We start from the raw sequence: 17,358 nt of genomic DNA, 5'->3' as shown, positions 1-17,358 counted from the left end.
ACAGAGCCAAACTGACAGCTTCTAAGTAAGTTTTTAAATAGTTTTATACTGGATTTTTATATCAGTATATGTGCATCTTATTCTTTATAGTAGTGTCTATTACATGCAGTTATATGAAAATGAGTGTATACTGTCCCTTTAAAGGGGATTGTTTGTTGAGCTGGGTGGGGATGTTTCATTGACTTTGTCCGAGGTTGAATTTAACGGTGCATTCAATTCTCTAGACATGAAGTAAAAGCCTTAAAATTATTTCTTTCCTTCAATTACCAATAATCTAATCCCTCTTTATCTTTATCCTTGTGTGTGTGTGTGTATATATATATATATATATATATATACTGTATATATATTTTGAAAAAAACATTTTGAAAAAACTTTTTTTTCCCCTGAAAAAATGTTAGTGCTGTTTATATCGATGCTAGTGGATTACTTCTTTCTAATGCTTATTGGCTGTAACAGAGAACTCTTACAAGGTGGAGAGGGAGACCACTTTAAAACAAACAAACAAACAAACTATAATGCATTTTGAAATGCACTCATCCCGGTGAACCAACATTAAAAAAATGACTACTGTTTCCCTGCAGACAACAATGTTTGTTGGAATGAATTATATTATTCTATTTTGTAAAGGAACATCTAACTGGCATAAACACTTATAGATACAACCTTTATAATTATCTGTCTTTCTGGTTCAGATAGTTTAGATGTTAGATATTATTTCTAAATAAGAAGGATCTCAGAGCTTTTTTAATCTCTTGATTTCTCAGGCTGTAGATAATGGGGTTTAAGAGTGGAGTCACCAAGGTGTAAAGCAGAGAGAGAAACTTATTAAATGGCAGTCCCTTTGCTGGTGTAACATACAAGATCATTAGAGTCCCATAATATGCAGAGACCACCGTCAAGTGAGAGCTACAGGTTGAAAAAGCTTTTTGTCTGCCGGCTACTGAGGGGATCTTGAGGATGGTAACAATAATATAACAATATGTCACTATAATGAACCCAAAGGGGAAAAATGTATTAGCAATACTAAAGCAGAAGGTTTCAATTTCAAGAAGTGAGGTGTCTGATGAAGAGATACGAAGAATAGGTGCAAAATCACAGAAAAAGTGGTCAATGACATTGGATCCACAGAACTGTAACTGGCAGATTAGAATATAGGTCCCCAAAACAGACATAAAACTACCAGACCAACAGCCGATAATCAGATGAAGGCAACACGAGGGGTTCATGATGGACAAGTAATGGAATGGAAAGCAAATGGCTAAGAAACGATCATAAGACATTATAGCAAGGAGCAAACATTCTGCTGTGGTCACAACACAAAAGACGAAGAACTGTAAGAAGCAACTGGTAGTTGACATATATCCTTCTGTATCCAGCAAAATCTGCAGCATCTTTGGTACAATATTTGTGGTGAAAATAATTTCATCAGCAGACAGATTGCTAAGAAAGAAATACATAGGAGAGCTAAGCATGTTGCTTACTGACACCAGTCCAATGATTAGGAAGTTGCCAATCAGTATCATAGAATATATCATCAGGAAGAAAGTAAATAGTAAATTCTTTATCCCAGCATAAGACTGAAGTCCTAGGAGCAGGAATTCTGTGACAAGTGTCTGATTCTCTCCACACACTTTCTGAGAAAAAAAATTAGTAGTGACAAAAGAGAGAGGATACTTGATGAGGTGCAAAGCTTTTTTTGGTGCACGGCCAAACAAATAATGTATAATCAACAAATGTGTTTTAAAAAGACAATGCAAAAAGTTTGAATTTCAAATGAGCAGCAGATTATTTTATAGCAAATTTTAAAGTTAGTTTCCCCCTGCATCAGCCAATCACAAAATGTATATATATATATATATATATATATATATATATATATATACACAGTGAATTCTTGCACATGCTCAGTAGGAGCTTGTGCCTTACAAAGTGTTCATATAAAATATAAAAAGATTTTGCACATTTCGATAAGAATAAATTGATAATAAATGCTAAAAAAAGGCTTAATAATGAAAAGAATTTTTGAGGAAGGGCTAAAGAAACAAGGTATATAACAAGTGGGGTAGCGGTAAGAGGTGAATGGTATATGTGTGTTTTTGTGTGCACGTGTGTGTATATGTGTGCACGTGTGTGTATATGTGTGCACGTGTGTGTATATGATAAGTTGTATGTTTAAAATTACAATTAAAAGTGTATAGCAAGAAAACACTAAATGAAAAACACCACTACTTGAGTATAATTTGTGTGGTCAATTGGATATGTGCCTTAACGTGAACAATTTTTTCTTAGGGAAATTAACTGACGTGAATACTGTAGCGCACACTACAATACTGCGCAGACAATAATTATTAACCCTTGACTAACCTGAGAGCTAAAATGCAAGTGACATTGATTGCGCTCCAGCAATGGTAACACTGCATACTGCTGTCATTTTTTGTAATCTCCGCCAGAATGTTTAATGAAAGATTACAGTATTCTCAAACTTCATTTATACACATTCTGTAGATAATTTACATACAAATTGCATTAAAGACGTTTTTTAAGGTTTTTAAAATGTATTACATTTTTTTTGCGTAAAATGAATGTTTCTGCACTGAGCACAACACACTATTTTGGCTTTTTATGGGAGAGCTGTGGGATATTGCCAGTCAGGCAGTGAGGTTCTATCCCATACACCAGTATTGCACATTCCTGCGCTTTCTGATAGTTTCAAATTAAAACAAATAAGTATTTTTTACAACCATGATACACATGTTAATCTATCTTCAAATATTATTGACCATGAGTTTTAAATTATTATACACATATTATTCCACCATTTGCTACAGACTGAAGCATGAGGCTTGTTACCTTTATTGTATCATGTCAAACTATGGGTTGGCCAACATATTTTTTTCTTTAAATCTGTTACTAGGGGGTAGATTTATCAAATGTCGGGTGGACATGATCCGCTGTAGCAGATCATGTCCGCCCGACATCGACAAATGCCGACAGCATTTAGCATTCCAATCGGCCGCTAGCAGGGGGTGTCAATCATCCCGATCATATCCGATCAGCATGATTGCTGTCCGCCACCAAAGAGGTGGCGGATGAGTTAAGGAGCAGTGGTCTTACGACCGCTGCTTCTTAACTTAAAGGGACACTGAACCCACATTTTTTCTTTCATGATTCATATAGAGCATGCAATTTTAAGCAACTTTCTAATTCACTCATATTACCATTTTTTCTTCGTTCTCTTGCTATCTTTATTTGAAAAATAAGTCATCTAAGCTTTTTTTAGGTTCAGAACTCTGGACAGCACTTTTTTATTGGTGGATGAATTTATCCACCAATCAGCAAGAACAACCCAGATTGTTCAACAAAAAAGGGCTGGCATCTAAACTTAGATTCTTGCATTTCAAATAAAGATACCAAGAGAATGAAGAAAAATAGCTAATAGGAGTAAATTAGAAAGTTGCTTAAAATGTCATGTTCTATCTGAACCACAAAAGAAAATATTTGGGTTCAGTGTCCCTTTAAGTTTCAGGCTGACCTGAAACTTCAAGGGTTGATTGCAGCATCCGCTGCTTGATAAATCTACTCCTAGGGCTGAGCAGTGACTTGCCAGTCCGTGCAAAGGGAAAGACTCATTATAGCTGCATGACAAGAACATAAGCAATTCAGTTTTTTGAAAATAAAGCTTCTTATAATCACATAAATTGAATTGTCCTAAAAAACATGGAAAGTCAAATATCCCCCCCCACACATTTCTGTTGTGTAAAGGTGGTTCAGTTTGCTTATTTCTTAAAGGGATGTTGTAATGTAAAACATTCTCCTCTTCAATGTGTTTCCAGTGACCCCTTTTACCCACTGGGGTGTTTTAAGTTGACAAATAGCTCTGTTGGCTTTATTTTCTTGTTTGAAATAGCTGATTTTGCCACCTATACTGAAAAATGAATACTTTTTATTATCTAAAGAAAAGCTATGTTAAAAAAGAATCAGCAGCAACCCAGTAGGAGTGGGAATGCTCTCTCTAATTGTAAGCCTCTGTGTATAGACAAATAGATACGGGATATAAGGAGGTATGTGTATATAAAGAAATAGATAACATAAGGATGCCTGGTCTTTCTGCATTTAAATGTGTTGTTTTTAAGAGCAAAACAGCAATTTCATATACAAAAATTAACCTAAATGAGAAATGTCTGATCCATTTTATACTCTGAAGCTTGTATAACAAGTCACATTAAGGGGAAAACCAGTTTTACAGTACACTGTCCCTTTAAGTAAACCCTGAGCGGTTTGATACTTTGATGACTGAAATTGGGCATATGTAGTTTTATGATCTTTATGTGTCAATAGTGTATTTAGATATTTGTGCTGACTTAGGCACTGGGAAATCTGCTGCTCCAACCCTCCCACCTCCAACAATTTTTGTTGATATTTACCTTATTTACCTCATATATTTCTCAGAAAAAGAGGCTAGATATGCACATAGGAGCTATACATCCAACTAGACACTGAATTATAGTAAAACAAATAAAGTGAGTGGGAAGGTGCCATGCCATAGAACTACTAATCAACATTTGATGCATCTGAATCCTGTTACCCTACGCACATACCTTTTTGGCCTAGGATAAAATAAAATCCTCGTATCTGTGTAGGTCTTAATTCTGGGATGGCCAATTAGCGGCCAAGGGCCTCATGTGGCTCTTTGTACTATTCTTTGTCGCTCCAGGAAAAGCAGAACTAAGAATGTGTGCTATAGTTTTTATGGCCCTAGGAAAAGGCAGAAATAAACAATTGTCCTTTGGGTGGCAAAAACTAAAAAGAGCTCCCTAAAGGGAAGAACAGAAGATAAGGGGTTACCTTACCTAAATTGCCTGTGCCACTGAACATTTTTAGGAAGTATATTATTTGATGTGTGTTTAATAATTATATATATATATATATATATATATATATATATACTGTATATATATATATATATTATATAAATAAAGTCCAGAGAGAGCACTCACCGTGAACCAAAGTATATCTTTTAATCCAGAGTGTAAACGTTTTCGGGGAGTGACCCCGTCATCAGACAAGTGAAAAGGGTTTGTCTGATGACGGGATCAAAAATATATACTTTGTTTCATGGCGAGTGCTCTCTCTGGACTTTATTTGTATATTACTTAGGATGCACCCCGATTTCAATTTAGCATAGTGAGTGCTGGACTTTTTGCATTATATATATATATATATATATATATATATATATATATATATATATATATATATATAAAGGCTTTTAAAATATTGACCTGTGCCCCCCATGTGTTAGGAAGTTGGCCATCCCTATCTTAATTTATCAGAAAGCAATAGCTTTAGTACAGTCTTTCTCTATGTCAAGTCATAACACCTTATACCTTGAGATTACCCCCATGAATTAAAATCACACATTTAACCTCAATATAGTGGACAACTCACAATAGCTTTTAACAGATAAGATAAGAACACTTTGGTCTATCTTTATTTCTCATTAACAAGTTTCAGCTTATTAAAGGGACCTTGAAGACAATAGGAAACGTTTTTAGCTCAGACCGAGTGTATAATTTCATTAAAAAACTCTCCAATTTACAGTTATCAAATTGACCAGGTTCTTTTGGTATATATGGTTAAAACCTAACCCCTTTCCATCCGAGCATACTGAGGTGGGCTCAGGATATTATTATTTTTTTTTATAGATTTATTTAGGTCCAGCAGAGTATACAAGTCATACAGCTCAAAATTTGTGCGCCACGCAGGGCAGAAAAATAACTATCATGTAGCAGAAAAAACAAAACAATTATATATCATCCATAATATTATATCAGTGTTTACAACAAAAATATACACAAATGGAGGATCATCAACCTTCTACCCTTGAGGGAAAAAAAAAAGAAAAAGAATGTATACAGTGCTGGGATTTTATATTATAGTGCAAAATAAATTAACAATAATACACTCAAACAGAAATATCCGTGTCTTTTCCCTTAGAAGTATACAACGTCTTGATGCACCACGCAGGGTAAATCAGGAACAGAACGGAACTATATATATATTATATATCACAAAACATAGCACAAACAAATGTTAAACAATGGAAAAAAAAAGTAACCTATCTCCTTTTCCTCCACCGCGCGCCTGTCGCCTTAGAGCCATCAATACCAAGATACAGGGAATATTTCCCTTAATATTAGGCCCTCAAAATATTCAGATTTATGGAACGCTTTAGTGAGTATATATTGTATGGAGACAGTATATGACTGGATAATGTTTATGCATTTAGTGAAAAATCGTTGTATTTGTTTGTTATGTATCTTTGGTATATTATGTTGCTCAAAAATAATCTGTTGTTTCACAGCTTCTGTAAATAAACTAAAGGGTGGGGCTCAGGATATTAATAATATACATTACAAATGTTGTTTGCGAACACTGCAGGTATATAGTGCTCAACACACGTGCACTCTCCTAAGCATACTTTTGTATTGGAAAGAACCAAGGATACCAAAAGAATAAGAACAAACTATACTTTTCACCATGGATATCATATCTGTTCCAAAACTATTTGAAGCCATTCTAATGAATACAAAATATGGTCTATTTTTATTTTTACTTTGCACCCCAAAAACCCATTAGTATTTTGCATAAAACCTTTTGCCATCAGAACTTCAACCCATCTGAAAACACTTTTTATTTGAATGGGTGTTCACAGATTTTTGGGATTTATCTAATTTAGCAACATTGACTGACTATAACCCCATTTTGGATTTTTTCACACATATTCATGCTCAGTTCATGTGCTAATAAACAAGATTGCTTCCTGGTTTTATAAAATTGAAATCACATTTTAAACTATGAAATGAGTACACAATAAAATAAAACAAAACATCAGAATGGTCATTTAGGATTATATGTAAATTTCTAGATTGTAAGTTCCCACAGGAATAGGGCCCTCAATTCCTCCTGTATGTGTTTGTAAATTCTGTCCTGTCTCTTAGTCTTAGAAGTTTTATACTATTGTTTTATTTAAATGATCTGTATACATGGACAGCACTGCGGAATATGATGGCGCTTCATAAATAAAGTATAATAATATGTAAGTGTTTGGTTATGAAAAGTGATTGTAAATCCTAGCATTTGTAAAACGCTAGGCTTTACCATTGGAATAAATAAAGGGGACTTTCAGTCATGAAGTATAAAATACTTTATGCTGAAGGTTATTTTATTTGTTTGAAGCGCTTGCCTGAGTGCCTCAGGCATCCCACGGCAGAACGCTATTTTGCTGTGAGGTGTCATTTCCACCTCTTAGCCAATAGCTGTGCGGGCCAGCTGGAGCCAAGCCGGATAGTCTGCACGGCTATTGGCTAAGAGGTGGAAACGCCACCTCTCAGCAAAATAGCGTTCTGGCGTGGGCTGCCTGATGAGGTCAGTGCAGTGAACGCTTCAAATAAATAAATGAACTTTCAGCCTGAAGTATTTTATACTTCATGACTGAAAGTTCCCTTTATTTGTTCCAATGGTAAATCCTAGCGTTTCACAAACGCTAGGATTTACCATCACTTTAAAAATATAGTTTTAAATCACACAAAATAATATAACATTATTAATTGTACATCATAAATAAATATTATTAAAACACCTACATTCAATGCATTCAAACATATTAGGCAGTCATTTTAAACATTGAATCAAGTAGCAGACATTTTGTGGCCATATTTTTTTATTGTGCATGTCTGCAGAAATCTCCCCCTGTGAAAATACTTCATGAAAAGCAAGTTGTTTCAGTTGTTTAAGACAATCACACTTCTAAAAAATGTTTTAAGAAATCATATGTTTTGGATTGGAATAACCGTCATTATTTTATAAAAAAAAAAAAAAAGGGTAAATCACCTGTAAAGCTGTCTCTCTTCACACCATTTGGATAAACAGTTGTCATGGTCCTTAAACCCAACACAATGAGGTTAGAGACTTACTATTCTGCATACAATAGTTACATCAAAACAAAATGGATGGATGTCTACAAGTACCCTGTGTCTTATAATAGTAATGCTGTCTTTTTTTAAAAAATTACAACCTTATGATATAGGTGCTGTCATGATAATTGTGGTCTCTCCAGAGCCTAATTAGAATTTGCAAACAAAATAACAAGTTATGTTTTACATTGTCTCTTTAGAGAGTTATAGATAACAAAGGGCTAGATTACAAGTGATGTGCTAGCGTTTATGAGCGAGTGATATAATCATATCTATCTATCTATCTATCTATCTATCTATCTATCTATCTATCTATAGCAATCAATCAATCTATACCAATATATCTATTCTTATAGATATATAGTAATAGATATATATTTTAGCTCACATGAAGAATTAGTGTACTCCTGTCGAGTTAATGTGGGCAAACCTGACAGGAGTACAATAATTTTTTATGTACGCTAACCTGACATGAGTTATATAAAGGTGCGTTATGTATTTATCAAATATAAAATATTTAAAAATATTAATAAAAAATAAATAAAAATTCTAAATAATCCATAGAATATATATTTTTCATTTCATATTTATTAATTAAATAACACACCTTAAGATAACTCATTCTTCATGTGCACTAACCCAACACTGTAGTAGACCTAAAGCGAACCCAAAACACGTTACGCACATTTTACTATTAAATATATATTTCTATATATATATCTGAAAATGTTAATGTAAAATATATATCTATATATAATTATTTATTTAGGATAAAAATAAATTTTTCTTGTACGTGAAGAACATTAGAATTTGAAATATTAATAACTCCTATCTGGTAAGCACTCAAGCGAGTAGTGTTAGTTTTTTTCTTCTGTGCTCTCTATTGAAGTCTATGGGGAGAATAAGTTAACGTGGTTGCATTATCCAAAGTCCTTTATTTAGCGCACGTTTGGTTTTGCTTGCGCACAAAACTTTTGCTCCCAACTTGTAATATGCGCGCTAACCCGCAAGCAAAAAGATCTTGAAAAAGCCCTGTATAGGGAGAAACGCGTTGATGTAGTTGCAACTCTTGATATTTCTATACCTATCTGTAGCTGGAGCTATAGCCTTTATTTTAATCACTTTTGGGATTTAATACCCTATGCATTAGTGATTAATTGAAAACTGCAGACCACGCTGGCAAAGACTGACAGAATTGGTAACAAGGTCACAGGCTATCACAGGACCAACTGATCCATTGCACAGCGAGGTCACTGATACTCTGTAATTGGGGATATTGGACAAAGCTAAACAATCCATTTCTTCCACACACCATCCTTCAAAGGTATCTTGCATGCTGGCAGGCACTTAAGAGCAGATACTTTGTGTTGTTGGAAGTCAAAGTTACTATTTGAAGCCACTCCGCTAAAGGACCAATCAGACGGCTAATCCAGGACAGCGCCCATAAAGGTGACGTCATCCCGCTACTGCGGTAACTCTACTCACAGAGACCACAGAGTACACACAGCCTGGGGGTAAGCCTGCGTTGCTCGCAATCTAAAACTAAGCACTTTCTTTTGGAACTTTCACCCTTGAGACTTTAAGTTTGGACTAAGTCAAGTATTACTGGTTCTACATTTATGGCCTCACATACAGTATAGTCTTGAGAAAGGCCTTGATATAGGCCGAAACGCGTAGACACAGACATACTGGTAAGCTTATTCCCTATTTTCTACAAAGTGTAAAAACTTTATTGCACCATTGTTTGTTTGTTTTTATTTACAGGTCAAAGAACTCTTCACATGGTTAAAATGTTATTTTTCCACTGACAAGTTTGTTTCCAGCGTTTTTCTATTGACACTAGTTTTTATACCATCACTTGTTCTTATTGGGAAACACGTTTTATATTGTATGCCCTTTTCAACTTCGTTCTTTATCACAATTTCATCCACAGTTGTTTGCTATCACATTTATTGAACTTTCTTTTGTGGATCATCATTTGGAATCATTTGGATTTATTTTTAAGTTGAGGATTTGACTTTCTTCGTGGGCACACATTTTTGTTTTTGAGCTTGGACTTTTAAAACTTATCTGATCCCCCTTTTTGGATCATTTTTTGTATCACATTTTGGATCACTGTTCCAAACACCTTTTTGCATATTTCACCCTTTTTTTCATTGGCCACTGTTCTATATATTTTTATTGACACTTCACAGATTTCTCTTTTTTAAAACTTGCTGCTATATTGTGTATCAATTGCCAGACTCCTAGGCTGGTTTTACAGGTCTGTGTACTGTTTAGTCAGACATCAATTGCTTTTAATTTTCTTGTATGTATCATGGATCCATGTTACTTTTTAATGTAATTTCACATTTTAGATTGTTGTATTAAAATTTTAAATTTTAATTTTATAATTTAGACTGCGGTCACCTATTTTATATATCTGCTTACATATCAGCTTTATGCATTTCAGTAATGCTGTATTATCCTATTTCCTATTAAGCTTTAAGCGCTCCCTTCGTTATCTATTTATCTTATTACTGGTTCTACATTAATGGCCTCAATTATATATTTTCTACAGATCTGTTTTTATGTGGTGGCAACCTAGTTCTAATTTTTAACGGAGACGTCCGTTTTTTATACCATTTTAACAGATAGGCATTTTAATACTGTGTTTTATTGTGTTTATTAAATTTGGCATAGCCATATTACATTTATTTATTGTTTGGACTTCATTTACCATTACTATTTATCACTATAAGTATATGTATTGGTTTAGGCTAATTAGCACTTTAATTAAAGGGATACACCTTTTACTTTTATATTTCATTTTTCTGCAATATCACATTTATATTAAAATTGTTTGTTTCACCTTTAGCTATAGTGCTAGAAGTATACTTATGGGTTTAGACTAATTAGCACTTTAATTTAAGGGATACACCTTTTACTTTTATATCTTAGCAATTCTGCTTAGTCACTTTTATTGTCTGTTTCACCTTCAGCTATAGCGCTCCTGTTTTTGTAATTTTATATAAGCAAAAAGATTACTTCTGGGGGTGTTAGCGCTCGAGCAAAAGCACTAAATAGTGCGCCACTTGTAATCTGGCCCAAAATGTTTAACCATTTAGAGTTTACATTTATTGAAGTTGTGTGGCCTTTCTACCTGTAGAAGATAATGATTTTATGATGGTGTGCAATGAAAACTTCTTTTCACTCTTATTAAATAATTATTAAAGTGTTACTCTATTTCATTTTCCTTCAGCTTGCTATAAGTACTCTGTCCCTGACCATCACTGTAGTGTATACATACAAGTAGGAATTAGTATTTGTGAGTTATTGGTTCTGATCAATTAACTGGGTGTATTATCTATTGACTTGCATTTTAGCCAATTAGTTATTTTGGGTTAAAGGGCGAGTAAACCTAAAAAATAATGTTATATAATTCTAAACATAGTGCAGAATTATATAACATTATATTAGCAGCAGCTTTACAAAATCTAATATTCCCTGTGAATTTTTATAAAAAAAGACTGTTTTTCAGACCCGCTCTCTGTGCTCTTCTGAGCGGGTCTGTTTTTATCACAGAACACATCTGGCCAGCTGTCTAGTCACAGGCAGCCCGGCCCGACCGCGCCATTACTCTCAGTGCAGCTCGCTCCTGCTCTGTCTGACAGCGGGAGCGAACTGCACTGAGAGTAATGGCGCGGTCGGGCCGGGCTGTGACTAGACAGCTGGGCAGATGCACACTGTGATAAAAACTAGACATGTGCAGCCGCGAAAAATTCGGTTTGGTTCGGTTCGGATCGATTCGGACCGATTCGAATTTCGGTTCGGATCGATTCGAATTCGGAAGAAATCGAATGAATTTGTTTTGGATTCATTTGGATTCTTTCGGATTCGTGTGAAATTCGGTTCGGTTCGATTCGGTTCAATTCGGTTCGAATCGATTCGGATTTTCGGAATTTCGGCACTGTTAAGTGGGATGTGCTGTGTGTTACACTAGTATACTGTACAATACTAGTGTAATACATGGCCATCCGAATCCATCCAAATCCATCCGAATAAATTCAAATCGATTCGGATTTATTCAGTAGATTCGGCACTGCCGCAATTTGGAAATTCGAATCGATCCAAATTCCGAATTTGGCAAAATTCGTCCGAATTTCGATTCAGACCAAACCGAATCGCACATGTCTAATAAAAACAGACCCACTCAGAAGAGCACAGAGAGTGGGTCTGGAAAACAGTATTTTTTATAAAAATTCACAGGGAATATTAGGTTTTATAAAGCTGCTGCTAATATAATGTTATATAATCCTGCACTATGTGCAGAATTATATAACATTATTTTTTAGGTTTACTGGTCCTTTAAGTGTCCCTTTAACCTTTTCAGTCTTATGTAAAATGGATTACTGAGAATTTTGTTTACCCAAATAGTAGTGTTTGGGCAAAATCAATAGTTTAGTAATTCCTTATAAACATTATTGTGGTTTGTTATATGGCTTTTAATTTCTAGGTGCACTGCCATGGCTGTGTTAAATTTAAGTGTTTGGTTGAGTTTATAGACTAGGAATGTCTTTAGTTTGTTTGCATTGTAAAAAACAAAATGGAATACTGCATCATTTTTGTTTTTCATCTTTGTAAATTAGGGTTGCTTTAAGCTATACCTTTTTCTGCCTGGTTTACTATGTTTGATCTCCTGTGTGTGTGCTTGGCTTTTTGTAACATTTACAATGCTTGCTGAGTAAGACTCTGTGTGCTTTTGCAATAGTAATTTGACTAATTTTGTTATATGTTCCCACAACACAACCAGTTAATGCATTTAACCCCCCCAAAAACCCCCAAAAACAAAGAAACTTATTTTTATTGAGAAAACACTAGTATACAATACAGAACATTGATTACAAAATAGGTACATATTCTTTAGCAATATTAAAAATGTTCCTTTGGGTATCTAAGATAAGATATAACAGATAACTTCACCACATCCTAACAATTGTGGTAATCTTTTCTAAGCAAAGATCAGAAAGACATCCATATTGTACCTGTTTTCCTTATGGTTAAAGATATTTTCCACAGTATCAACAATATGGGAAAACTTTCTACTCAACATACAATTAATAAACAGTGTCTGTAAGTTTCCATCTTGAGAGAAAAAAAAATGCAAAGTAACTTAACCTTAACTTTTATTATATATAGTGGAAAGTAGTAGAAAGAAAAAAACAAAACAAAGAGACTAATACAAAAACAAAAAAATAAAACAAAACAAACAAAAAAAAATCACCTAAAAGGAAAGATAAAACAAAATTGCTATCCAAGAACTACACTTAAAAAGTGAAATATGCATAATTTTATATAGCTATAAAAATATTACTTTCCTAGTATTTGGTTGCCATAGCAGTTAGAGAACAAATTTGGAAATAAATATTAAATAATGCAAATCTGCTCTAGCAGTTAAAGCAAATAGTGGGTAATAAGCTTTGTGTTTTATATGAATTAAACGTATAAGCATGAGAGGCTTTGGGGAGATGTCAATGAATCTGCCTAACAATATATGCTTCTAAATCTTTCAAAGATACAATTTGATTAGCATAGATTTTGATGTAAGTTATAACTATATAGGGCCATTACACATTATCAAAATAACCACTTTTGCATTGCACTATACAGATGTAGCTGGAAGCATTGGTACCCTTCCATATTTTAGGAAAACAAACAATTTTCTCTGAACTAAATAAAAATTGAATTGGAATCCACCATTTTTTATTTTAAATCTAATAGAACAGAAACTTCCCTTTTGATTTATGACTTCACATATTACATTAAACAGTAAAGCAAGTGATAATGACACATAAATAAATATTGGTACTCTTAACCTAATATTTTGTAGCACAGTCTTTGGAGACAATAACAATCAAGCGCCTTCTGTAGCTCTGAATAAAATGTCTTCACTTTTTGACTGGGATTTTTGCCCATTCTTCTTAAGCAAACTGCTCCAGTTCTCTCAGGTATGATGGGTGTCTTTTCCCAACTGCGAGGTTCGGCTCCTTCCACATATATTCAATGGGATTCAGATCTGGACTCACAGAAGGTCACTTACAATACTTTACAATGCAAGGGTACCAATACTTTACAAGGCAAGGGTACTAATACTTTATGATGCAAGGGTACCAATACTTTATGATGCAAGGGTACCAATACTTTACATTGCAAGGGTACCAATACTTTACGATGCAAGGGTACCAATACTTTACATTGCAAGGGTACCAATAATTTAAAATGCAAGGGTACCAATACTTTACAATGCAAGGAAACCAATACTTTTGGCCACATCTGTTCATATCCATCTTTGCGACATTTTCATCAGTGATGTTTTTTAGCTCAGAGGGAAAACTGAAGATGTCTCTTGAATAGTATAGAGTCAATGACAGCATGCTCCCCTAAATAAAAAGCTACAAATACTTGACCGTGCTACCATTAGCACGCAACTTTGATGTTACAAATCCATGGTAAAGCGTGCTAAACAGAGAAGGGTGAACACGGCCAATTTTGCTCAAACACAACCTATACTTTCAATGGATATAGCGACTGTGCTAACTTGCGCTGGTATTACTAGTTGAAAGTTATAGCTTGCTCTCGAGAATGGTTGTAGGTATTGGTCCACCCATATGGAAAGGGTTTGTAGAAAAGAGCCCCTTGCCGAGACTATGGGTATTCCGGGCGGTTTGTCCAATCTTTTGTGCACCTTAGGTATGTTATACAACACTGGTGTCATGGGGTAAGCCACCATCATCCAATTAAATGTGTTCTGTTGTATCCAGCCCTTCTCCAAACCTTCAAGTAAAACAATTTCGATTTATGCTTGAAATTTCTTGGTTGGGTCCCCATCTAGGGGCATATAGGTGATGCCATCTTGTAGTTGGTACATTACATTACATCATACTTATAATCTTGATAATCCAAGATGACTGTGGCTCCGCCCTTGTCCGCCGGTCTTATTACCAATGTGGGATCCTTGGCTAGACACTCAATAGCCTTCTTCTCATCCATGTTCAGAATATGTCTCACCTGTGTTCCAAAAACCATTTGTGTGTCTTGTGTCACCATTCTAATGTAGGTCTTGATGCTGGGGTTAGTGAGAGGTGGATCAAAAGTGCTTTTATTTCTGTATTTAGATGATTGATCCCCTGATGGTGTCGCTCGGAAGAAATCCTTTATTTTCAAAAGTCTTTGGAACTTGTGGAAGTCCAACCATGAGTCAAATTGGTCTATTCATGTGGTGGGTACAAAGTTTAGTCCTCTATTAAGTATCTTATTTTCATGTGGGGATAGTTCTCTTGAGCTCAAGTTGATAATTAGGTCCTCCTCATCCTTCCAGGTAGAGGTGGTCTTCTTGTTATACCCACCCCTCCTCGAATGGAGCCTTCTTCTCTCCTTCTGTGCCCAGACATTGTGGTAACCCCTAAAAAGACTTGAAGCCAGCCTATGTGTACTAGATTTTGATTGCGGTTGTTATTTCTCATAGCCTAACCATGACACACATTTTAGCTGTCTGCTGACATATACCTTTTGGTTGCCTATATACTAATTAGCAGCTGGGTTGGTTCACACACCCTGTGTCATTTGACTATACATTTTCGTGGCCCCACCCCCTATGGCCCATGTATGTTCCCGTTTGATTGCCATGTTGAATATACGCGTGCTGCAAACAGTGTTGAATACGAATGTGTACACTGTTACTCTGGTAATGTTTTTAACTTAAACACACTTCCTTACACTGTTTTTTTAGGGGCATATCACTAGTCATTTGTCCTGTATGTGCTTTACTAGTTAGATATTGCCTTACATTTGGCTAGTCTTCTAGACTCATTTTCTACCTAGTACACTGTCAGTATTCACTTAGGGTTATAACGCTCCTAACACCACATACAATATGCTTCTATGGTTTTTCTTGTCTTTTTTTAATGAAGATTGGGCATCTTTCATGTTCTTTACTTTGACTTGATAATGATTATAGTATATAAAAATGTGTAAACTTATGATTGAGGTGTCATTCTGTAGGTCTGTTGCAATAGATATCGCCAGACTGCTATATATATATATATATATATATATATATATATATCTTTATTTTGTTTTGTATATGATGCTGTTAATTTCACTTGCTTACATAAGTTTTGGGACTCTGTATTAATTATTTGATGTTATACACCTGAATGTGATTTAGGGTGTGTCGTTATCCACCAATCATTTCACTTGTTTACATAGGTTTTGGGACTCTGTTGCCTAGATTTAGAGTTCTGCGTTAGCCGTCAAAACCAGCCGCAACTTTTCCATACCGCAGATCCCCCTACGCCAATTGCGTATCCTATCTTTTCAATGGGATCTTTCTAACGCCGGTATTTAGAGTCTTGGCTGAAGTGAGCGTTAGAAATCTAACGACAAGACTCCAGCCGCAGAGAAAAGCCAGGAGTTAAGAGCTTTCTGGGCTAAAGCCGGTTCATAAAGCTCTTAACTACTGTGCTCTAAAGTACACTAACACCCATAAACTACCTATGCACCCCTAAACCGAGGCCCCCCCACATCGCCGCCACTCTATTCAATTTTTTAACCCCTAATCTGCCAACCGCACACCACCGCCACCTACATTATCCCTATAAACCCCTAATCTGCTGCCCCTAACACCGCCGACACCTACATAATATTTATTAACCCCTAATCTGCCCCCCCCAACGTCGCCGCTACCTACCTACAATTATTAACCCCTAATCTGCCGACCGGACCTCACCGCTACTATAATAAATGTATTAACCCCTAAAGCTAAGTCTAACCCTAACACCCCCCTAAATTAAATATCATTTTTATCTAACGAAATAAAATAAATCTTATTAAATAAATTAATCCTATTTAAAGCTAAATACTTACCTGTAAAATAAACCCTAATATTTTAGGATTAATATTTATTTTACAGGCAACTTTGTATTTATTTTAACCAGGTACAATAGCTATTAAATAGTTAATAACTATTTAATAGCTACCTAGTTAAAATAATTACCAAATTACCTGTAAAATAAATCCTAACCTAAGTTACAATTAAACCTAACACTACACTATCATTAAATAAATTAAATACAAATTCCTACAAATAAATACAAATAAATACACTAACTAAAATAGAAAAAATAAAAAAAGAACTAAGTTACAAAAAATAAAAAAATAATTTACAAACATTATAAAAATATTACAGCAATTTTAAGCTAATTACACCTACTCTAAGCCCCCTAATAAAATAACAAAGCCCCCCAAAATAAAAAAATGCCCTACCCTATTCTAAAATAAAAATTGTAAAGCTCTTTTACCTTACCAGCCCTTAAAAAGGCCTTTTGCGGGGCATGCCCCA

At 34.8% G+C, this 17,358-nt stretch overlaps 1 protein-coding gene across 1 annotated transcript; it reads right to left on the bottom strand.

Moving 5' to 3' along the window:
• Nucleotides 1-707: 707 nt before the first annotated feature.
• Nucleotides 708-15,065, bottom strand: LOC128647093 (olfactory receptor 10A7-like). Its single transcript, XM_053699909.1, has 2 exons — nt 14,961-15,065; nt 708-1,637 (listed from the first exon to the last, which is right to left on the bottom strand). The coding sequence occupies exons 1-2, from the start codon at nt 15,063-15,065 to the stop codon at nt 708-710; spliced, it is 1,035 nt and encodes a 344-aa protein (XP_053555884.1).
• Between the last annotated feature and the right edge of the window lie 2,293 nt (nt 15,066-17,358).

This window comes from Bombina bombina, chromosome 2 (assembly GCF_027579735.1).
Source record: "Bombina bombina isolate aBomBom1 chromosome 2, aBomBom1.pri, whole genome shotgun sequence".
In the NCBI taxonomy this organism is placed as follows: Eukaryota; Metazoa; Chordata; class Amphibia; order Anura; family Bombinatoridae; genus Bombina; species Bombina bombina.
The sequence above is the reverse complement of the archived record's forward strand: the minus strand, read 5'-3'. Positions and strand labels throughout refer to the sequence as shown.

What these genes read in the sequence shown, in the direction of transcription:
- LOC128647093 (XM_053699909.1), bottom strand. Translation starts at nt 15,065, where the DNA reads ATGGTGACACAAGACACACAAATGGTTTTTGGAACACAGGTGAGACAT. An exon ending in TAGCCAAGGATCCCACATTG is followed by an intron (nt 1,638 to 14,960) that starts GTAATAAGACCG and finishes TTTTTTTCTCAG; the next exon opens with AAAGTGTGTGGAGAGAATCA.